This window comes from Chroicocephalus ridibundus, chromosome 8 (assembly GCF_963924245.1).
Source record: "Chroicocephalus ridibundus chromosome 8, bChrRid1.1, whole genome shotgun sequence".
Classification (NCBI taxonomy): domain Eukaryota; kingdom Metazoa; phylum Chordata; class Aves; order Charadriiformes; family Laridae; genus Chroicocephalus; species Chroicocephalus ridibundus.
The window spans coordinates 21,633,654-21,657,549 of NC_086291.1; the positions used below are offsets into that span (position 1 = coordinate 21,633,654).

The window sequence follows — 23,896 nt, forward strand, 5'->3', positions numbered from 1 at the left end:
TCCCATTATTTCTCAGCATAGAAGGGTCCTTCATCTAGATTAGCGGACATATTGAAGCAGACACCCTCCTATTTTCATAACACTAGGTATCATTTTGATATGCTTGCAAGTGAAGAGGATAATTACCATTGCTCCTATTATCAGTGACATTGCTGTTACTGGTTCTCAAGCTTAATTTTCAGGAACCTGGTTTTATTCAGTACTAAAAAAGCACAGCTACTTAAAACTTCATCTCAGTTAATGATATATTTTCTGTCACATTCAATTCAACCTTTTATTATTTTTTAGAAATAGGTGTTTTTAGGAAAAAATATTCTAAGATGTAGATTCTGTACTTAAAAATTTGCTTCTGGTCTTTCCAATATACTGAACACGCTCTACAGGTAGTTTATCATTTTTACTCTTGTTATCTAAAAGTACTTTAGGCCCTCATATAGTATATGCTATGAGTTTCATTTTCATTCTTCATTAGCACTTCAGTTTTGTAGGATTCACTGGCTTTCAGCATGTCAAGCAAACAATTTCTTGAAAGGTTTCATTTTTTCTCATTCTAAGCTCCAAAATTATGTCAAGAGGTCATAGGTCATTAAGTAGGAAGTAACTTGGATTACTAGGGTGTGTTAGTAACTCCCCAACAGTGCAATTCAAGATTAATGCTATCATCTAGAACTTTGGAATGCAGTAAATAATTTGATTTATTGACTGTTGATGAGCTTGGAAAAAATTTATGGTCTAGAAGTACCATCAGTTCAGTGTGAGCTTCTGGAGCACAGAGCCAGGAAAGAGTAGATATCCTTAGGGTTCTGCAAGATCTGTTCCTAAAATTAATTGTAGGGTAAGCCTAATGAAACTGTTCAAAACAGGATATGGTGAAACACAGAGCACTCCCTTGGCTCCCTCACAAATCCTTCCCTCCTCTTTCTACAGTCTCAAAATAAATAGCTGTGGCTACTTGGAATCAGAGTGCCACTAATGCTACACTTTCCATTTTAGTTTCTGGGTTGCTGTAGTTGTTAAATACTGGAGACCGAGAGCTACACTGATGTGATTTTCATACATCTCCCATCTTTTTGCTCTTTTTCTGATGTCAGAGACCATCTCAGTTGCCACCATTCCATTTGCTTAGACACAAGTTCAGGGATGTACTGGACCAGAATTTCTTTAGAACTGTGAGGATTAAATCTGCTCCCATGCTGCCATAATAAACTCACAGTTGCATCCTGTTCCAAACATTTCACCATAGCGAAAAACGTCTAGCTTAGCAATGCTGCAGCCTGTGTAGAATATCTAAAACGTCTAGCTTAGCAATGCTGCAGCCTGTGTAGAATATCTAAGTCTTGTATTACCCAAAAGTTTGAAAAGTTTTATTTCACAGGATTTCTGATATACGAGAATAGGGTCAAAAAGGCTCTGGTTAAAATAAGAAACTACCTGCAAGTTTGTGTCTCGAAGGCATTTGAACATACACTTCCTGTTTTAGCAGTAAGTGGAAATTACTGCTCTAATTTACTATTATTGGCATTCTTAACAATTTCTTAGAACTGCTAATACATTTATTTAATGGTGTCAGCCATTAGGCTGTCAACCACATACAAGAAGTCCAGTTTGTCATTTCCACAAGCAGCATTGCAGATCAATAGCTGTATCATGGCTAACATCCTAAGCCAAAGCCAAGGGAATAATTACATTTTGGTCTGATCTCATTTTAGGTGTGAGGGAGTTCTACAGCAGAAGAGTCTCCTCTAGGTTTTTTAGCAAAAGCACTGAGATTAGGTCCAGGATTGCAAATTCAACCATACAAAGCTATGAGGTTTGAAAAATAATAGTCACTGTTCTCAGTATTTAAAATACAGATGATGTTTCAATTTTTTTTTTTGATAACTAGAGTAAAAAGTGGAATCTGATATTCTCATATAATCACTTTTCTTCTGGCCCTAAGGAAATTAATTATTGAATCATGAGAACTACAATACTGTGTTGCTCAAATAAAAATTGATTTTTACTTTTTTTTTTTTTTTTTGGCAAAAGCCTATCAGTTGGATGCCTCCAAATGAATTTGCCCAGATTTTCTCTTATTTTTTTTTTCTTCATTTGTATGAAGCTGCCACAGTATACTGAGGAACATGTATATCCTAACTAGCTTGTGTTTCTGTAGCGAGAGAATGAGAATCACATGATACCATTAACCAAGAGGTCAGAAAATTTTGTGATGTGTCTCCGCCAGCATCATAATAAATTAAGGGACATCCCAGTTCCCTAGGGCTCCAAGTCATCACCACACAGGTCAGTGTCAGCCCTTAAACTTTGGGTTGCACCCTTCCAACAAAGTGGCCCTCTACAATTAAAAGACACTTAAACACTTTTAAAGTATAAATTATAAATGTATAAAACTTTAGGTACCTTGCAGCTAACCACATAAGCATTACAATTTGAGGTTTATCATATATATGAATTACAAAGACAGTTAATTTTTCTACTCTAAACATAACTTATTAACACCATTCATTACAAATATGAATTACAATGAAAGTTTATTTCTATGCTCTGAAATTATAAACTTCCTATAGTTACCCACTAAACATTTAATATTGATACAGGAAAAAGAAGCCAATTTCATTCAGAGGGTAGCTAGGCCATTGGTCATTTTTTTGGTTATCTATGACGTGCTCTTGTAACTGTCTGTATGGGGAATTTATATGAGGGGAAAATGGAAAGCTTATGACTTTCAAAGACCCTACTCATTGTTCTTACCAAAAACTGAATGGGAAAGACCTCCATTTGAAGGCAGTGGTTAGTATTGTTCTCTGTCCTTTAGAGCTACTTTAGGGTCACTCAGACCTGAAGCTTTAAATGTTAAACTGCACGTTCCATACTGTTTATAATTCTTATGTCAGGGTCTCAGTCCAGTGAAGGACTTACTTCTCTGTCTCCCTTTCTCCCCTTTTACTTTTCTCATTTCAATCATTATATGCTCCTACCTTCTTAGAAAGGCACAAGAGTCTGTGCAATTTAAGAGGTCCGCAGCCTTGGCACAGTGGTTTCTGTAGTGGTATGGTATGTCCTTTATAATTTCACACAGTTCCAATTAGGTGGAAAGAGAATCAGCTGGGGAGTTTGAGAATGAGCTGGGCATGATATACAATATTACATCCTTTCTTCCCACCCATATAGCCAAATACCTATAAAGAGCAAGATTCAGGGGAAAAATAAGTAATCTGTAACTTCTTCCTTTAGTGTTTTAAATGCCTCTTCACATTTTCCTAAATTTTCTTGATTCCTAATTTGCATGAACGTGTCATACACATTCTTCTTCCTAACAGTTTTTTTCAAGAGTGGTTTATTTTTACTATTTTTTACAGACCAACTGTGTGGTACCTTGTCCCTGTATAATTCTTCAGTGAGTATTTCAGTAGAAGAAATAGGCCAAATTTTAATACTCTCGACCTTGCCCATTCCAGTTTATCCACTCCCAGCTGTACATCTTCTAATGCCTACCTTAGTCATGCCAAGCTCACATTTTTCTCCACTGAGTGTTGGGTCCTGCTGGCAGACACTGACTTCTGAGTTAAAAGTAGGGCTCGTTCTCAGTTGTAAATCTCCGTGTTGTTATAAGCAAGTGTAGATTTGTACAGACCTGTCAGTGATGTCAGCTTATACAGTGTAGTAACTGCATTCCTTTTGCTAAAAGCAAATATTTGGAACTTACATGACCCGATTTAATTTTAAAACCACAGATTCTAGAGTGTAAACGCATACTAGAAAAGCCCCAGCTTTAGTGGATGATCAGTTTTAGGAGCTGGGTAGGTCTTGTCATAGTACATCTGTTTTACAGCAATCTGCAAAACAGGTGAATCCTTCTTGTTTTAAATTTGGAGTAAAGTTAATCCAAGGGCTTTTCAGAGGTTTAATGGTGTTTCCTGTACTATATTTGCTATGGTTTGTCTTACAAGAGCCTGTATTGAGCACTTTAGAAGACATATATATTAAAATGATTCTTGTCACAAAGGCTTACCAAAACACAGAAACAGGCAGAAAACAGTAATAGAGCAGCAGCAGTTCATTCAGGTATTCCTACATCTAAGTTGTAACCTTAACATAATAATTGATAATTTGTCGTCTATTTAATGTACTGCTACTAACAGAATTTGCATTATTCGGATTCTGCCAAGCAGAAACAACCACAGTGGTCCTCTGTTAAAAATTCCTATTTCAGCGTTCATTTGTGATTGCGTTTTTGAAAATTGCTCTAGTAAAACATAAATTTTTCTTCTTTTCAGGACTTTAACTAATTATTTCATGTGTGTTTCCCAAGGTGATGGTTGTAGAATGAATGTTTTAACCTGTTAACCCACTCTATGAGTTCTGGCCACTTACATATCATAACTGATCTTTTGTTTTACTTGGGTGGACGTGAATCAAGTATTTGGTGATGGAACTCAAAAGTGCAGCTACCTACAAGTCTATTGAAATGACACCTTTTGGCTTCACTCAGTATTGCTCACTTTCCAACGATACAGCAGTTCAACAGGCACTAGTGTGATGTGGTGGAATCTCCTGATCTTTAAGATATGAAACCATGAAACATGACAGGTGTGAGAGGATCCTTATTCAGCTGTGTTGCTGCAGAGAGGTTGCAAAATGGTGTAATGAAATCTTAAAAAGTGGTTAGCTAGCTAGTTGCCCTGTGTTTGACAGAACAATATGTGAACTTCACGTTTATCCCAAAATTTCTTATTTTTTCTGAAATATGGATCTCCTGTGGACAGATAATGTCCTAGAGAAAGTTCAGCAAAATTTCTAAAGCATTGTGAATTTAATGGATTATATAGGACCAACGCTACAGTTTCTAGTGCCACTACCATTAGAAGACTTTATTTCTGCTATGATTGTAATAACATTCCTAGTAATCCCATTGAAAGGCATGCCCTACCTTTGAGAATGTGTTCTGTACACAGTGATACAAGAATAGCTTTCTCTGTTCTGTTTCATGTACTGTTTTCTGTATTACATAACCCTGTTCTAATTCCTTGTATTTAGTAACATGCATTTGGTGAAAGTGAGTTCCTTTTTCAAGTAAAAAGGTGGCTTGTTATTTCCTGTAGTCAAGGTACTGGCTGTGGATATCATGAATGGGTATTAGGTATTTACAAACAGTGCATATAGACAGATATATTTACTTCAGATGACCTTTTAATTTGAAGAGGAAAACACCATGTGTTCATTGATGTTTTACCAACATTAAAATGCACAGATTTAGGTGACCAGTATTAATCCCTAATCACAAACAAAATGAGGATTGCCGTGGTGGAAGCAGAAGCATCAGTTTCAAGTTGTTGCCCAAAAATAAGTTACCAGTCATGTCGTCAGCATGAGTTGTTGGAGGTTGTAGGAGATAGTTACGACATTTTTCATTATGCTGACCAAAAGCAGTATAGTAGAGTACTTGATGTCACACCCTCTTCTCAATTAAAGGAATGTAAGCCTTAAAAAAAAAACAAGCCAGGAAATATTGATGAGAAGGAGGGAGAGGATGCAACACTGGAGAGAAGTGAGGCTTTGGCAAGTTAGAACAGCTGAGTATGTGTGTCTAATGTTAGGTACCTACATCCATAGAGAACTTCCAAAAAAAAGGTTATGTGTTTTTTTTAGAGATTCTAAGCATCTGTGGTTCCCACTGACTGAATGAAGTAGATATTTTTTCACAAATACATTCAGAATCCGTAGCTGTGTTGCCATCTAAGAGTGTGTGAATGCCAGATACATTAATTCAAGATCCATTGTTTTCTAGAATATCAGAGGAAAAATCAACAAGGAAATAATATCTGTGGTACTCTCTATGGCTCTGATCTGTCACATGGTGGGATGGATATACTAGTCTGTAGCAGATTTCAGAGCCCATAGTCACGTTTCTAAACCTTTTGTAGGCTGATGCTTGCAGTTAGATTCTAAAACTAGAGAAAGAATGTGTCATTCTCTGAAGAAGGTATCTCTTTCCACAGACTCACAGGGTGTTAACAGTTCATCTTGACTTTGGGGTCCAGACATTATGCATAGATACCACAAGTGAAGTAAACCACAAATTTCTCAGTTAAGTGACTCACTTGATTAGCCAGGCTTGTCTGTGTAATGCAGAATTGTGATATTGATGTGTTACAAAGTGCCTGTCCTAAAACCTTCCCACCAAACATAATCATGCTATTACTGTTTACTCTGACAGCAGCTTCCTTCCACCCAAGGAGCTCAGCACATTTCACAAGCATTAAGCCTCCCTATGAAATAGTTAAATATCATTATCCCATTTTCTAGATGGGGCATATGGAGATTAATGACTTGCTAGAGTCACACAGGAAATTTGTGACAGAGCAAGGAACAGATGGCAGCTCACCCAGATCTCATGCCTATTTTGTTTACAAAATGACTTTCTGTCCCCTAAGAAAAGGCGCTCCTGGTTTTGGAGGAGCACTACTAATGCATGAACTGAAAAGGTGGATTAATGAATCAGTAAAAGAAAAAACCAAGAGCAACTCTCCTTCTTTTCTACTAATATAATGGAGGGACTGAGCTGTTACTGGTATAGGATTGCTTTTAAGTAGAGACAAGTTACAAAGAATGCAAGAATCATAGACCTGAATTTGAAGAAGGTAAGGAAGGGGAAGCAGGATTTCATCAGTTCGAGGCAGCACCAGAAATCTAGTATGACCAGCATAGAAGAAAGAGCTGTAATCTGGTCTTGAGTCTTGACCATACTGATTCATTCTTGGGCTACTTGATTTGGCTGTGGCTGAATCTCAGCATTTCTGTGTAAACTGAGCAAAATGCAGTGTTCACTGTGTGGGTCACAGGGGATGATGATGTTGTTTTCTCTTCCCCATTGCGTGAAAAAGGCACAGATCACTTCTGTGGCCCATATGTATATCCATGTTAATTCCTTTACTGTGTATGAGGAGGCCCATATTTAATTGCTGATTCATGGGCTATGTCCAGTTTCTCAATTTACAGTTTAACACAGCTAATTTCTCCTTATGGGTTAACCACAATCTCCCCAAATTCACACTGACTGTTTTTTCACTTAACAGAGTTGGTTTTTCTATTTATTGTCTTCCATGTTGATTTTACAAAAAGACCAGCATTCAATGGAAAGACTGTTTCCTAGGATAGGATGCAAATTAACATAATGTAAGTTAAAAGTAGATTAAATTACAGAAGGTATTTGTGCTATCAGGGTCTTCTGAAGTTCAAAGTGTATAATTTAACAAACTATTAACCAGTAAAAAAAATAAATTCCATTGTTATGTGCACAAAGTAGAGATTTGAAACAGGAGATTCAGGGTGTTTGTTCAAATTCAGGAACAGAAAAATTTAAGTGAGGAAGATATGAAGAAATTTCGTAAGACAAAGTTTGGGCAACTGAAGATCTAACATGAAGCTCAGGTTTCTGCTTTACCAGCAAGAAGAAAGGGACATGATGCGCACATAAGTTTTTCATCATCCAAAGGCATCACCCAAATTAAGTACACTAACTATTCTAATACACAAACACACAGTGAAAAAATAATATGTGAAATGCATACATAAATGCTTACACATAAAAATACATCAGAGGTTTTGGTTGGAAAGTTACTGTAAAAGTGAAATAGTTTAGCATGTGGGTTTTAATTTTTTAAGATTATTCTTGCTATTTTTTACTATAAGGGTTGTATACTGATTTACTTCTATAGTATAACAGTGTCTATACAGGAGGTATTCTGCTATTTGTGATTTGTCTGTATGCGTAAATATATGTACACATAGTGTGACATGAATTGTATGAAACTTTGAGCTGATTTACATTGTGTAGAGACAGAAGGTGGGGTTTTTTTAAGTGCAGGAGTAGAAATTGTGAGGTTTGTGTCCTGTGTGTGTTCCGAGAGAAATACGTATGTATCTTTGAAAATAATTACTGCATGTTTTTATTGCATGGTCTATTTGTGCAATATTATCCTGCCTAGCTACGTACTTTTAAATTAAAGGAGTCCATAAGGAGGAATTCCTGGCAGAGGTGAAAATAAAGTAGAATCCTGGAGATAATCGGGAGTCCTAAGTGAAACAGCAGGAAAGCCATTAACTGGGGATCATGCTCAGCCTGGCTCTGACCAGGGCTGATGGAAGTTTCTTCTTTCAGTCAAGATTAGGGTGGAAGATGATACTTATGAAATCTTAAAGATGCTGGCCTACGCAGAGAAAGGGGTTGAGTGAACTTTTCAGGGAGTGTCACTGAGTGCTGACAGAGACTGACGCATACCATGAGTGGCAGCAGACTTTCTATATGACCTTGTCCGAGTCACTTAATCCCCTTGTGACTTGGTTTCCTCATCTGTAGAATTATGTACAAATAATAATACTTCTCTGCCTCACAAGGAGCTGTGGGGATTATTTCATTATTGTTGGCAAGGCGTGTTCAGAGAAGAATAGAAAAGATGCAGTGGAAGTGTTATTATTTATTTCTGAAAACCTGTACAATATCAAATACTTTGTGGATCATGTTCTGGAAAGTATATTGTTAACTGCCTATTGCTTGGAAATCCGATATTACCAGAAACCACATGAGCCCATCATGCCTTCCATCTTTCCTCTGCTTCCTTTATGCTCTTGTATCCAAGTAGTTGTGCACATGTTGTTAGGCAAAATTAGACAACCACTCTGCCTATCAAAAAACTATGCCTCTTTCTACAACGGCTGCTTTTTGGCTTCTGTAAATGATGAACCTGAGACACTCCCCCCCAAAGCTACAATTGCATTCTCATACCTAGGAACATCCCGTACAGATTGACGTAAAGATAAGTAATAAACTTCCTTTAGTTTAAGTTCCAAAGAAGTAGATCCCAAGTGTTTAAGTAGATTTTGAAGTCCAAAGGAATGTCCACTAGTGTGAGCATCTCCCTCTTGGCCTAGGAGATTGAAAGAAACTCTTTCAATAAGCTCTATGCTTATTAATACTAGATTTGTGCACTGTCTGATCACATACTAGTACAGGTTTCAGTTATGGACATGCAACAATGTTTCTCTTAAATTAGCCAACACTCAATTAGCCTAAGCAGTCAAACTTTTTGAATTATGAGAGTGCATCAGCAAAGTGAGTTTATACCAGTCAGTGTTTTGTATCATGTAGCTATGGTATTTTTGACCCAGTACTGTTGGATTGGTAGAAGCTATAAAGTTAAATGTACATTACTGAACCCTAGCTGCTCACTCATGAGTGGACCACACAGGCATATAGATATGCATTGCATTAACTCCAATATACGGGTGATTCCTCTAGGCCACAGGGGCTTATGAAAAGTCTCTAAACTTATTTCAACTGTGCTTGAAATATTCTGGATCCATATATACAAATTACATACGAAGAGAATTTTTCAGTAATGCCAGTAGGTGATATGTGTAAGAGGGACCATTTAACTTCTCCGTGCCTGTGAAAAAAATGAATTTTGATTGTTAATATTAAGGCTCCAGTTTTCTTTTGGACTGCATATCTCAATAGTGGGATCCCTCTTCTATAATGTCTTCCATTCCATGAACAGATGTTTACACTTACTTAAATCTGAATATAGGGTCTGGTAAATCACTAACAACTGGTAGTCACTGTGGCTTATATGAAGTATTGCATATGTTTGCAGCCACACCCCAGCACTCACCTTAAAAGCACATGGGGACAATGCTATTTGTTAGCTTGCACAATGCGTGAGATAAGATGACGCAATGTTCATATGTCATTGCTGTTGTATGTGCTGTTCATGTCAGGTGTTTCTCCTGAGCAGCGTGTAAGTGTATGACACCGATAAGCTCTGCACAGTCTTTTTCACCCTCACCTCTATTGCAGCTAAAAAGTTCAGTCGAAGTAATCTGTTTGATCGCTCCTTTTCTACTCTTTTGTAGTCCAGTCAAACCTTTTTTTTGCTCACTAATTCTCATGTAAGGCTCTTAGTGGCATCATCTAACTAGGACTTTCAGGGCGTGGACCATTATTGTTATTTATAGAGTACCAGACTTGCACTAACGTCAGCAGTGTTTAAATCAGACAAGAAAAGCACTAACATGAGCAAAGACAAGAAATTAAAGTCAAGAAGGAGTTGAGAATTTTTAGTATGTGAGAAAGGATAATTTTCATATCTTCTTTTTTTTTCTAGAAAAACCTATAAATTACTGATTTGCTGAATTATCAGATAGTTACACGTTTATCAACAGTACATTTATTTACTTTATATTATTTGTATATTATATTGCATAGTATTATTTATAGTGCACTTAAGAGTGCAAAATATACTATCTAAATTTTAGTTGGCTCTTACAATGTACTATTTTAATGTAATAGTATTTCTCTGAAGAACAACACTATACTTCGAGGTAGAGCTATTTTGGGCAATAAGTAATTCTATTGTATTATGTGTTGGTGTATTTTTAACAAGGGAATATAATTATTGAATGTAAGAAGTATAATGTTCCCATATAAATAAAAAAATGCTGCAATACTTAAAGGCATTGGAAATAAGATATAAATATTGACACACTTGTATAAGGCAGAAGAAATACTGGTTTTGAAGGAAAGGTAAATAAATATATCTCTTCATATAATCATTATGAGACAATTTACATAGCCTATTAAGAATCCTCACCATTAAATTTAGACTAGAATATGTTTCAAAATAACTTCAGTTGAGTACTTTCGAGTTACAGACAGCATGCTGGAGCATTGCTGCAATGATAACATCCTCTTAATAGCACTTAATACTGTACACTGAGCAAACCACTTTCATTTGGAGATGAAATGTAGGATATTACAGAAATTTCTTGTGATTGTTGAAGTAGGTGTCAGGAAAGCAAATTTTATTTTTAACATTCATAGGAATTTTTCTTGGCCTTCTCTCTTTGAGCAAAGAGGAAACAAAGAAAAGGACTGGGAAAGCTTAGGAAGGCAGCTGGCACTTAAGAGGAGGGCAAGGGTGTTCACTAATAATTGTTTTCTTTGTCATAATTATGGAAAATTGTATTTGGAAGAAATAAAGCTTATTTTCCTCCCTTCCCACTCACTTTTATTGTTTCATAGAGTCAGTATGAGGTATCCAAGCAAATAGTTTGTGAGTTCTCCTGCAAAGTCTAAGACTCAGTGAAGTATCAATACTGCATACTGGAAAACACCAAAGTGTTTTGATAATGATACCAGACCCTGACAAAAATAACCCTCACAACTTTTACCTTGCTATTTATGTATATATGTTGACATAAGCTGAAGCTTTGTTATGCTTTCTAGCATTTCCAGTTGCAATGTAAGTTTCCATATCAAAAATCATCTTTGGCTCAGAAGTTGCAGAGAGCAAGCTGAAGGTTGTTGAGGATCATGAAGGCAGTTGGATAATGTCAGTGAAAAGAAAAAGGAAACAGGCTGCTTTGTCTGGTTTGGTTTTAACAGCTTTTAGTAGAAACAAAATATTTCTCAAAAACCGTGCCAGGGTTTGCAGTCCTTTATTCAAGGAGATACTCCTTTGCTTAGGTGAGTAGCTGACTTCCTCTTTGTCCACCATGTACCCTTTAAAATTTTCATGCACTGCCCAGTAGGGATCCCTTTCAGTGTTCTGGACTCTGGCCTCTCTCCCATGTTTCCTGGCTTGTTCCTAAAATGAATTGACTCACCCTTGGTGGGACAAATCTGATGTAATTATTTTAAAGAAAGACCAGCTAACTCTATATGGGCTACCATACAATCAGAGATCTGGAAAAAAAAAAAAGTGTGTAAGATTCCCACAGGAATATGCATTGAACACATTCCAAGCACCAGGGAAGTCCCTGTGCATACAGTGTAGGGTTGATCTGTACTTGCACGGTAGTTTCAGTATGTAGCAAACTTCGTAATCATGGTTTCACCAGAGTCAGGAATTCACCACTAGTTCAGTCGGTATTTAATTTCTGATCTCAAAATCGTCCTTTCAAGTGTGGAGACCTGAAAAAAGACTTTTAACTGTCAGTTCTGGAGTGCAGGTAAATTAATACTGAATCAGTGTCCTATGTTTGGTACACTGGAAATACTGTTCCTTTGAAATAAACCACAAGCAGTGTGTTGTGAAAGAGCTGGGACAGCAGGTTTACAACTCTCACATTGTAAACTAATGGTCTGAGTCTTTACCAGCTTATTCAATATAGTATTTTATTAGTGTTACAACCAACATAAGCATATTACTTGTCTTATCTATGCTTCTTTATAACCATAATATTACCGAGATTACAGCAATTCATTGTCTGAGACACTTACATATCTACCTGTCAAACCAAATACTCATGGAGTACTCAATGCTGCTCTGAGTAGCCTGGAGTAATAGTTCTGATCCCTCTGGTTACCTCTCAGTATCTCCTAGCTGGCAGCGAAGGAGGTCTTGCATACACGCATTTCTAAGATCCCATCTCGTTGTTTATGTGTTTCAGGTGCAATCAGTTGGCATTCCTTTACTGTATCGTTTATTTGATGGTGTTGCCAGTATGCTTTTGCGTTTGTGGTGTGTAGCGTGCATTTTCATTACTATTTATAACATTGGTATCAATGGTAAGTTTAGTGGTACAATAAGAGAAAGAAGATTATGATCTCTTTTCCAATGTCTTTCTTAATGGAGCAATGTAAATAAAATGCTACTCATTAATTAAAGGTGATTAACTGAAAGAGAATACAGTTAGTTAAATACACTAAATCTTAAAAATAAATAATGTTCTTAAAATGCTATCAGCATTTTGAATTTTAAGTACATTTTAAATGCATAAACATCAAGAATTTGAAGAAGTTTCTTGTGAACTTCTTTTGTTCATGGACTTCCTGGTATTCCCTGATTAAATACAAATGTCTGTCATATTGTTAAGGTCCTTGAATGCATCCAGAGGAGGGCAAAAAATCTGGTGAAAGGGCTGGAAGGAATGTCCTGTGAGGAGCAGCTAAGGACTTTGGAGAAAAGGAGGCTGAGGGGCAACCTCATTGCTCTCTACAGCTTCCAGAGGAGGGCAACAAATCTGGTGAAAGGGCTGGAAGGAATGTCCTGTGAGGAGCAGCTAAGGACTTTGGAGAAAAGGAGGCTGAGGGGCAACCTCATTGCTCTCTACAGCTTCCAGAGGAGGGCAACAAATCTGGTGAAAGGGCTGGAAGGAATGTCCTGTGAGGAGCAGCTAAGGACTTTGGAGAAAAGGAGGCTGAGGGGCAACCTCATTGCTCTCTACAGCTTCCTGAGGAGGAGATGTGGGTATGGAGGTGCTGATCTCTTCTCCCTTGTATCCAGGAACAGGAGGTGTAGGAATGAATGGTTCAAGGCTGTGCCAGTGGAGGCTTAGACTGGACATTATGAAGCATTTCTTTACCAAGAGCATGGTCAAACACTGGAACAGGCTTCCTAGAGAGGTGGCTGATGCCCCAAGCCTGTCAGTGTTTAAGAGGCATTTGGACAATGCCCTTAATAACAGGCTGTAACTTTTGGTCAGCCCTGAATTGGTCGGGCAGTTGGACTAGATGGTCATTGTAGGTCCCTTCCAACTGAAATACTCTGTCCTGTTCTGTTCTATTCTACATGTCAATCAGCTTTTGGACTTCTTCCCAGTCTTCAGCAGAGACCTTGGGGAAAAAAAAAAATTAGTTTTTGACGGAGGTCAGATGCAGTAACTTCAGATCCTTCCCACAAGGTACATGAGATAAAACAGCCTCATTAACTCTTTGCTCTGAGAAAATGCTTGGCAATATTACGAGTGGAGTTTTCCATGTCTTTTCCAACTGTAAGAAAGGAGTAAAAAAGTGAAAAACTAGCAGCAGAATACTGTGAGGTCAAATTAAAGAGACTAGCGTAGAATATTTTCCGAAACTGGTCATGAAATATCAGTCTTCTGTATCGCATAATTCTGCAGATTTTATTCAACATGCTAGTGTAGTCTGTCAACCTCCCGAAGCCTTACCTATCCCAGATGCCTAGTTAAAGGTCAGAGGGGTTATGATTCACCGGTGAGGAGTGTGTGTTGTCATCGCCCCACCTGGGCAGGAGAGTCCCACCTGCCGTGTCCTCATTTCCACGGCAGAGGCGCGGGCGGCCCTGATTGGCCACGCTGGCTCCCCGCCTCGCTGCCGATTGGCCGAGCCCGCCGCCTCCTCTCTCTCATCTTCCTGGGGCACCTGGGCTGCCCGGCTGCTGCTCTTCCACGCTGACCATAGAGGGACCGGAGGATGCCCAAGCGTCAGCACTCGGTCGATAAGGTGTGTTGGTGGGGATGTGGTGGACAGGGCGGCAGGCTAACCGGTGATGTTTATTCTCAAAGGCTGAAGAGTAAGTCTTGTGGCTCATCAAGAGCATTTAGGAGAAAAGAAAGGAGAAAAACACTCAGAACGACGTTAGAAATGGGTATGCAGGACTGAGTCTTAAACTGTTGGCAGGATGGACTTGCCAGGACTGTGTTTTTCAAATTACAGAAAAGTATTTATCATATTAATTAAATGCTCTATATTTAAAGGCTTTTAAAACAACTTTTGTCTCCATTCAGAAGTTTGCCCAAGGCTCTGGAGAAGCAAACCACCAAAGTGTCTCTTTCCGAGTCCACTAGACTTTGAACACAGTAGCTAACTAACTAGCACCCAGGGATTTAATTGCTGGCCTGAAGTTGCATTAGACTAAATGTGGAAAAGCATTCTTAAGGTAGCAGCTCAGGTACTGCAAATAAGAGGGTGATGTAAGCTCTTAGGAAGAAGTGATTCTATGTGTGATAAAAAAAGAATTAGAATTTTTCCATCAGATGAGGGAACTCAGGATACAGTTAATTTTTCATAATTTTATCCAATTAGAAACTTGCAAACAATGTTTATTTGCCAGAATTCCCTATGCTTCTATTTTATAAATATTTACTTTAAGTTTCCTGGCATTTTTCATGGAGAAAAGTTAAATTAGTGATGCAAGATAACATGATTGCATTGAATATGTATTGGAACTCAAGATCCATGGAAATTATTTTCTGCTTCTGCCTCAAGTCAGGACTTGGAATTTTGTAAGATGCTAATATCTCTCTCTTCCTCATCTACAACCTAGTTCCAAAGGATGGCGTGATGAGGCTCTTAGGATAGCTCTTGAACTGTTAAATCAGAGAGCTGATGCAAAGAGAAGGCATTTCATCCGTGTTTCAACTTCTTGTGTTTGTGTTTCTGGCTCTCTTCTAGCCAGAAAAAGAGGAAAGGAGATTTCAGACTGGTTTTCTTTTGTGGCAGAGTGTCGCTCCAGACAGTTTTCCAGTCTCGGTTGAAATAGTGCTAAGGACTCTGTGCTTTGAAATAGAACATCTAATTAGAAACAGATTTTTTTTCCATCTCTCCATGAGTCAGACAAAGATTTCAACAACACATAGACTGGTTCATATTAAATCACTGTTTACCACATCTGTTAATATAATAACACCTATGCTGTATTTAAAATTTAATTAGAGGTGGGCCACGTCAAAATCGTCAGAAGAGATTGGATAACCGCACCCAGCATACTGATACCCAAATATAATGCTTACCAGGATCCCACTTAAGTGACATTTTCATGAGACTTTTGGGAGGGATATTCTTCATCTGCTTTAAAGACGTGATAACTTGCATATAGAGCTTTCCTGATTGCTGCACTTACTGGTTGTGACACCATGCAAACCTTCATCATCTTCCTATAGGAAATCTTTCAACACTTCACAGTCACTTGTTTTGTTATCTGTTGACTCAGTGGCTTTTTACAAAGTTGTTTAAGTTCAGAGTTAAGTGCATGGGTGCTGGAATTGTGTTCTGAAGTTTTTCCCCTCTGCTCCCAGATACTTCTGTTACTTATTTCATTAGCACATGCAAAACCGAATGGCCTTACACATTCATGCACAGATTAAGATACACAGGTAGATGATACAAACTGAACATGTCTCTTAACATCGTGTTTGAAATGCTTTAAAAAATCTCCAGTAAATATCTCCATTCTTTCTGTTACAGCCTATTGTACCACACAAGGCAATCCTGTAGCAGACAGGCATAAAAAATAGTGTTATTAAATACTTCTTGTGATTTAACAGTTGTATCAGCATTTTTGTAATTGAAACAGTGAGATATTCATAAGATGTAATGGTCTTACAAATTATCTGCTGCCACAGTTGAATGTTTAGACTTTGAACGTGGGCCATAAAATCTGGTATTAAACACCTGAGAATACTGCTGGGATGAGTTTCCTTTCTTTCTTGGAAACAGTTTACTATCATTGTCAGTACTACAAGTGAATTATAAAGAAAATACATTTTCTTCCCACTAACAATCCTTAAACACTGGACTTCAGTCCTGCCTCTTAGTTATTTTTGTGAATTTCTGTCCTGGGTATAATTTATTCTTAACCCAAAGGAAGCACGCACTAACAATTTACCGTTTTTAAATTGATTAGAAGTTCCAAAGGACTTTGCGGAAGTCTTGTTAAATCCTTCAGGAAACAAATATTTTGAAAAAATTTTAAGAGTTCTCCAGGGCATTTATCAATAGATTTCTTGGCTGTCTCTTGGAAGTGGGAGTAGGCAAAGCAGTCAAAAGAGAGCATGCTAGTCATGGTTATATCTACAAAAAGCAGTTCAAGAGACCAAGGTTTTTGTCTTAGTTCTTGAATAACAAAGGAGCTAAGCTAAATCTGCTGGCTCAACAACAAGGAAGCTTGTTTAAAGTCTTTTCTACTCCAAAGCCTTAATGCAGCAGACATTGCTGTTAATGGTTTGTTGTCATGTAAGCAGAGAATTTAAACTTCCATTAATAATTCAGTATTTTAAAATGGAAATATTTCTGTCCTTTATTGCACTGTTCTGCCAGTGTATATAGGTATTTCACTTTAATTTATTTTCTTCAAAATACATTAATGCAATGAAAGCCCAGCTCTCTAGGCTTTTTCTCTTTCCTGCCCTGGAGAAAAACAGATATTTGTCAAATACAGCAACTACTGAAAAGAAGATACTATAAACTATAAAACTATACTGTCTTTTTGTTCCACAGATGAGAAGACACTCCTGCTTTGTTTTTTTGTTCTGTGCGATATTTTTGCCCAGAATCCTTGGTTTTCCACAGACAAATACCTCAATTGATTGTGATTCTCTGTTACCAAACTATGAAGCTGAACCACAGACATCTGCACCACCCTATCTTATTGCTGTATCTTTTGATAACTTTGAGCCAGGAAATGAAATTCAAGGTAAATAATCTGAATGACACAAAATCTTTATCCCTGTCTCTCAGAATTTCTAGTCTTCACCAAATTTCCCCCTTCTCCCTCTCAGTCCAGTTAAATTTATTTTTTTATTTCAATCTCGTTCATCTATACCTGAGATATTAATCTTTTTTTGAAATGTTCTCTCTATATATGTTTATGTACAGTTGTATAACTGAAAATATATTAACTTTTTTTCTTTTCCCTGTCTAACAAATGTATCTTAACTTCATGCTATAATTTTTGTGACAAAATTAAAATGAAATGGGGCAGCTGAGTTGGACTAATAATTAGTTGCTCTTTGTAGTTTAGTTGCTCTTACAATAATTAGTTGCTCTTTAACTTTGTATTTGAGTATCTGCTGTTGTATCAGGCCTCTGCAATACAAAAGGATCCTGCTCATTAGATGTTCACATGCTGTCATCTTAGAGGAAAATAAAAATTCAGGATGCAGTGTAAGACAACTCGAGAGTGAGACATTTTGAGTCATCCTAAGAGCTGCATCCAAGATTTTATCAAATTGCTGGAGGTGGAGCTATTGTGGTTTAAACTACCTTTTAATCTTCCTAATCCCAAATTGCTCTCTAGATGGAACACCTTGAACGCCTTGTTTCTCGACACTATGATGCCATCTCATGGTGCTGTCACACTTTAAGTGCCTTGTGAATGCTTTTTTTTCTAGCCATTTGCTAGAAGAAGCATAGAAGTGGAAGTGAGTTGTAACCCGTCATATGTCCATTGTTGTACCTCTGTAGCTGCCATTCTCGGAAAAACATGTGCGAATAACTCCTTCAAGGATCAGAGGGCTGTTTGATTACTGATAGCTATTTTCAAAACAGTATTGCCAGCAAAATGGTGGATGGATTTAAGTATATGCAGGCTGTTCTGTGAGGTTATATGGGATTTACCACGATTTACCATGATGAAAATATTGAATCCCAGATGCTACTACCCTTGCCTTTTTTTTTCTTTTTTTTTTTTTTTTCTAACCATGCTGTTCTTGCTTTAGCAATACTTTTTTATTGCTTCAAATTGTAAGCATCCAGTATCTGATCTCTGGGAGCTGCTTTAGGTTGCCCTTCCATTGCAGTTTCAGCTGTGGCATGCCATGTGCCAACACTCTTACAGTTGCATCTGTGATTGATTTCATACTGCATGCAAGTGTTGGACGTCATCCCTCCTGTGAGACCTGCAAAAAATTAGTCAATTAGGACTGAAAGTTGATGACAAATTGGAAGGCTAATAATGCAGGTCTTTGGAAATTTTAAATTGTCAGTGTATGATTGGTCCTTGCCTTGACGCTGTGTCATTCCCAGTTTAGCTTTCCTTATTTTTAATGACTACATATTCCTTTGGTCATAAACCATTATTCTGATTTTATTTGTGAAAGTGCCTGATATTGGCATTAGCAGAGCAAGTTTATAATAGATCATAACAAATTTGATTATGCCTCTTGAAATTTAATTTCGGTTTGGATATACACAAAACTAGAAACTGCTCTCTTCCCTATTTTTCTGAGCTCCTCAGTAACAGAACTTGAGTAAAATGGAGTCGTTTATAATTATTAATTTTTCATATTTAGTATAGAACATGAGAGCCAAACTGTCTAGTTTTTCTTTTTACAGCTGTAACACATTAAAATAAATGGTTCTGTAATTCAGCCTCAGGCAGAAGTTAATCTTTTCTTTTGAAACAGAGGTAGAAAGAAATGCAATTCTTTTTCTCCTGTAGCTAGTTTGACTACATAGGCCTAATTAGACAGAAAATAAATAACCTCTTGGTCAGCAGGGCCGTTGGCCAATATTCTTGGGGATGCAAATTAGATTTATAATAAAGTTGTAGTCATTTGGTAGAACAGAATTACTTTTAAAATTGTCAGTAAATCATATATTTCATGTTACTTTGCACAGAAATGCCTCTCCAAATTTCTTCCTTTTCCTTTATTTTCATTCTCTTGATAAGTAATAAAAACTGTAATAAATCCGACATTTTTAAAAATTGTAAAAGGTTTTGAGTAATTTCTGTACATGCACTCTTGTGCTTTGGAGTGAGGGAAATGAGTTGTTAAACATTTAAGAGGTTTCAGTTGTATACGAAACTTAAATTTCTCAAAATGTCTGTTTTCACAGTGACTCTAGAAGCACTTAAAGATGTTGGTTTTAAAGGATTTCATCTACAAGCTCGAGAAGTAGAAGGAGATGTTCCTATTGGTACTTTTAAAATTACAGATCCAAACACTAAAGGCTTGGGATGTCATAATGTGACGGTATGTGTTCAGTCTTTGGAATACTTACTTAAGCTTGCTTTTCTTTAAATACTTTCATCAGAATTGATAGAAGTGAGCATTTTTATATGGCAAAGTTATTTAATCAATAGAGTTTAGAAATTTAGACTTTCTCAAGAAGTACATGTATCTTCTGTATGTAATATGAATCTAATGTAAAAACTACCTGGCACTTTTTAGGAGGACATCGATGTTACCTGTTGTAGTAGAGACAGTCCCCTAATAATATAGGTAAAAGTCACTTTTGCATCTCATAAATTATATGTATTTCTTTTTCATTGCAGAATTCAGCAGTAGGTCATGCAAATTCAGATGTGAAGCAGAAAGTTACAACAACATGGATCGCTCCACGTGATGCTAGAGATCTTCAATTTATGTAAATAATTGTTTTTCTTTTTTTTTTCCTTGAAATTTTATTTATTTCTATGGATTATTTTGACATGGATCTGTGTTGCTGTTTCTGACGTTCTTCTCTTGCCACAATCATGGGGTTTTTTTCATAGTTTGTCATAACTTCCCACTGTGTCCATTAAATAATATGATTTCCATTTCAAGGTATATTTATGAAAGGTTAAACACTGTCCTACAGATGTTAATATATGTAAATAATTCCATTAAGCACAGTGTTATTAATAGATCTTTGAGTAACCAGTTTTTACACTTTGACCTCTTCAATTACAAGAGTAACAATATGAATGTAACTAGTTCCCTGAATAAGTGAAGTTCAGACTCTATTCAATTATAACTTTTTTCATTTTGAGGAATGGAAGAATAGTAGTTTGATGTAAATGCTTGTAAGATAAATTTAAATATAAGTTTGTGACCTATGAACTACCTGCTGAAAGCAGGAGAAGACAAATTTATCCTACATTTACTGCTACTTTTCTTGCAGATCTGAAGCTTGTAAAAATACCACCTGGTCTAACAAAATGCAATCTTGATGTAATTGGAAAACAACTAAATATTTGATAGCTTGATATTTTTTGAAGTGTAGATTTATGACAGGGCATCTTGGCTTTCCTTCATTAAATCTTGAGGAATACAAAAAGGGGCAAAAGAATGCAAATTTAAAACACAATCACTTCCACTCATTAATGAAAATCAGTTCACCATCACAGATACAGATTGTCAGAGCAGGAAAGAGGTGTGACAATTTTTATGGACATTTGAGCATATACTCCCCACTGGAGTCAGTGCTTCTTCAAATAGTGTCCATTCCTCTTCTGCCCCTTCTCAGCATCTATTTTTATTTATCTTCAAAATGATGTTGGATGATAATACAGTAACTGGAAAAGTGTTCTGGGAAACAATGATGTTCTTTTCAAACTTGTACTGTATACCATTAAAGTCAAAATAGAGTGATTTTCTTGGTGGGGGGAGAGGAGAAGGAGAGTTTATTGTTATTTTTATACTGAAATATTTTGATAGAAAAATAATTATTATTTTGTTTCCTTTCCAGTGCAACTGTTGTTCAAGATCTGGAGAAATTTTGGGTTGGAATTCAAAGCAAAACTCTCACACCTACACATTCTGAGCCAGTTAATGGGACAGGAAAAAGTAAAAGGAAGGTATGTTTTGAGTGTATTTACGTACTAGAAATTAGTACAGTAAATTAAAATATGTTTGACTTGATACAAGACATACATTCTTTAAAGTGTATTCATTAAGATGGCCAAAATCAATAGATATTTTTGAACACTTTTAATTTAACTGTCTGATCCTCACTAAATTGATGAAAAAATGAAATAAATATTATTTTCCCTCCACAGAAATAAAGAAACTAATAATCTAGTTATCAAAACAATCCATAGCATAAAGACAAAGAAAATAAATTTGGTCATAAGGAGAACTCTACTGTACTTATGGTGTATTGTTCTTAACTGCTGCCTCAGTCCCTGGGAAATGTAGCTGTGTAGCATATTCTAAGAAATTAGTTTGTTTCTTTTTTGGGCAAGAATTATGCTTATATGAAACATCTTAAACATGATAGGCAGCTAAATAAAGAAAGTGTTCAAATCCACCGTATTAGTTCTTGACTGTAGCAACACTGATTTATGTCATCTTGTGTTCTAACCAAGAGTGAACACCTGTCTTTCGTCCCTCGCTTCAGCGAATGTATTTCCTGTTTCCTATAATGAGCTGGGTTTTTTTCCCAGTAAATACTTTGTAAATGTTTTCTCATTTTTTTTTTCACAGCTTATGATAGAAGTAGAGTGTAACAAGGTAAGAGCAAGTTTTTTTTCTATTTCCCAATTTTCAGTTACCAGTTTTAGAATTCCTGTCCTACTGGTGCAGTTGTTTCAGGGTTGTAGCATGAAGATTATATCATACCATTCAAATTACTTTCCTAGCAAGATCTCATTTATGCTTACGTTTTTGTATGCGGTTTTGAAGGTATTTTTAATTTTAATTGGCTAGCGTCAGTTCTCAGATCAGATTGTTACAACGTGTAAGGTATTGTAAGCAATGAAACACTTGATTTCTTCACTCAGACCATGAATGTGAATTCAGTTGATTTCCTGTTTAAAATAGTTTGGTATTTATACACCAGTCAATAAACAGTAACTGGAACCTGTACTTTCTTGCAGCGTGGAGGGACTTACACAACACAAGGCCGATGCATCATGGTAAATATTCTTTCTTCAAAGACATTGACAAACTGCTAATTGCCCAGACCTATTCAGAAGCTGCTTCTAGTCACATCTTTATCCCTCTCGTCTCTCAATGTATTTTTCTTTTTAGCAATTTATCTTGGTTGATTAAAATCCCAAGCTTTCTAAATGGTTGTCAGCCTTGTTACCATTTCCTCCTGCAGGTTCTCTCTAGCTAATCTGGAGTAAATTTTCTAATAGAAGCTTGCTTTTTTCTGTCTTCACTTTTTAGTCATAGTGTTTGCTTGCTTTTCAAGACGAATTATTTCAACAGCTCTGAAATCTTACCTTTTGCAAATCGTGATCTAAATATAAGATTTAACTGATTTTTATTTCCTGAAAATCACTTTCAACTCAGTGAAGAAGCCTCTTTTTCTTCTCTCCTTCCTCCCAGAAAATATTCCCTACATTGCATAGTGTCTAGTAATTACATAGTCATATCAGTAAAAAGTTTTCATCTACTTTCTAATGATCTTGACAGTGTAGGTCTCTTCCTCAATGACGTGTATGAGGCCAGATAAAAAGGATGCAAGCAGCAGAATTATGTTAATTTATACTAGCTGTTTTGGTATAGTTTTGATTATTTGGCTTTAAAGATCTCTGAAATAATTTTCATAGTATCACTTGGTGGAATGAAGTCACGGAAAACTACTTTGTGTGTTCTTCCTTTTTCCACCAAGTAGATCTTTCTTTCCCAAAAATGTTATATATCAAAATCAATTTTCTGCAAAATAATAAATAGTATTTTGGTTTCTTTACAGGTTGGACCTTCCAGTTCCTCTCAGAACAGCTATTCAGGGAGTCAGGTAAGAGTCCTAGCTTCCAGCACTTGTACATTTTCCTTTAGTAACTGTGAACAACTGAAATTCTGTAACTAGAGTACTGAGGTGCTTTAATACTGTACTGAAATCTCATCTCTGCTAGTTGACGCAGAATGTCGGAGCTATTCATCCAGTAAACTGTATGTTCAGTACCTGGACTAGATGCAACTACTCACACTCTGTTGAACTCAGCAGCTTGATGTCAGTATTCTTGCCTAAAAGATGCTTCACCACCTCTGATTTCACACATTAAGCATTTTTATCAAGCATTAACTTGACCCTTTTGAGGGGAAAAAAAAAGATTCCTTCCATCTTCCTAGAGGATTCCTACCTCTGTGTGCACATGTGCATGCAAACACAGTCACAAACCATTTATTTTATAGTTTGAGACATCTGGCAAAATGAAAATGAAACTATACTTATTAAATTATTCATTAGGCATTTTTCTTATTTCTATTTTTTTTTACAATCGAAATAAAAGCACTAATTATACTTGTATTTCACTTTCTTTTCCACAAAAATTTGCAAAATTTCTCCAAACTTCACCAGATATGCAAGCATCTATTAAAGCTCCAGTATAATGTCTGTGTCACTTTTAACACCAGATTATATTTGCAGTTGAAAATTTGGGCATTTCACTGTCTAGTTAGCCTTTTAAAACTTCTAGGTTATGTATGTCTGTGGTCTCACTGATCACTTTCACTTCTTTAATCACAGAAATGTATACTTGGTTCTTAGTTCATTATTTCCACAACCACAATGTGCCTATTTGCACTTGAACTGTCAGATGCTTTCTGGTATGTCTCCAGTTTCTTGAACTGAGCTTCTCAAGGATGTATTTCTTACTACTTATTAGTGATTATATTTATTGGTGAATTATCTGGTAATATTCCACTTGTTCAATCTTCA

At 36.6% G+C, this 23,896-nt stretch overlaps 1 protein-coding gene across 1 annotated transcript in view; it reads left to right on the plus strand.

Moving 5' to 3' along the window:
- The window catches only part of LOC134519791 (hornerin-like), an 88,926-nt gene that overhangs the window by 17,022 nt on the left and 48,008 nt on the right, over positions 1 to 23,896 (plus strand). Inside the window, exons 4-10 of the mRNA XM_063344415.1 lie at positions 17,021 to 17,216; positions 19,361 to 19,497; positions 19,800 to 19,891; positions 20,975 to 21,083; positions 21,712 to 21,738; positions 22,104 to 22,142; positions 22,928 to 22,972. Coding sequence (XP_063200485.1) covers positions 17,021 to 17,216; positions 19,361 to 19,497; positions 19,800 to 19,891; positions 20,975 to 21,083; positions 21,712 to 21,738; positions 22,104 to 22,142; positions 22,928 to 22,972 — 645 coding nt within the window. The remainder of the gene's footprint in view (positions 1 to 17,020; positions 17,217 to 19,360; positions 19,498 to 19,799; positions 19,892 to 20,974; positions 21,084 to 21,711; positions 21,739 to 22,103; positions 22,143 to 22,927; positions 22,973 to 23,896) is intronic.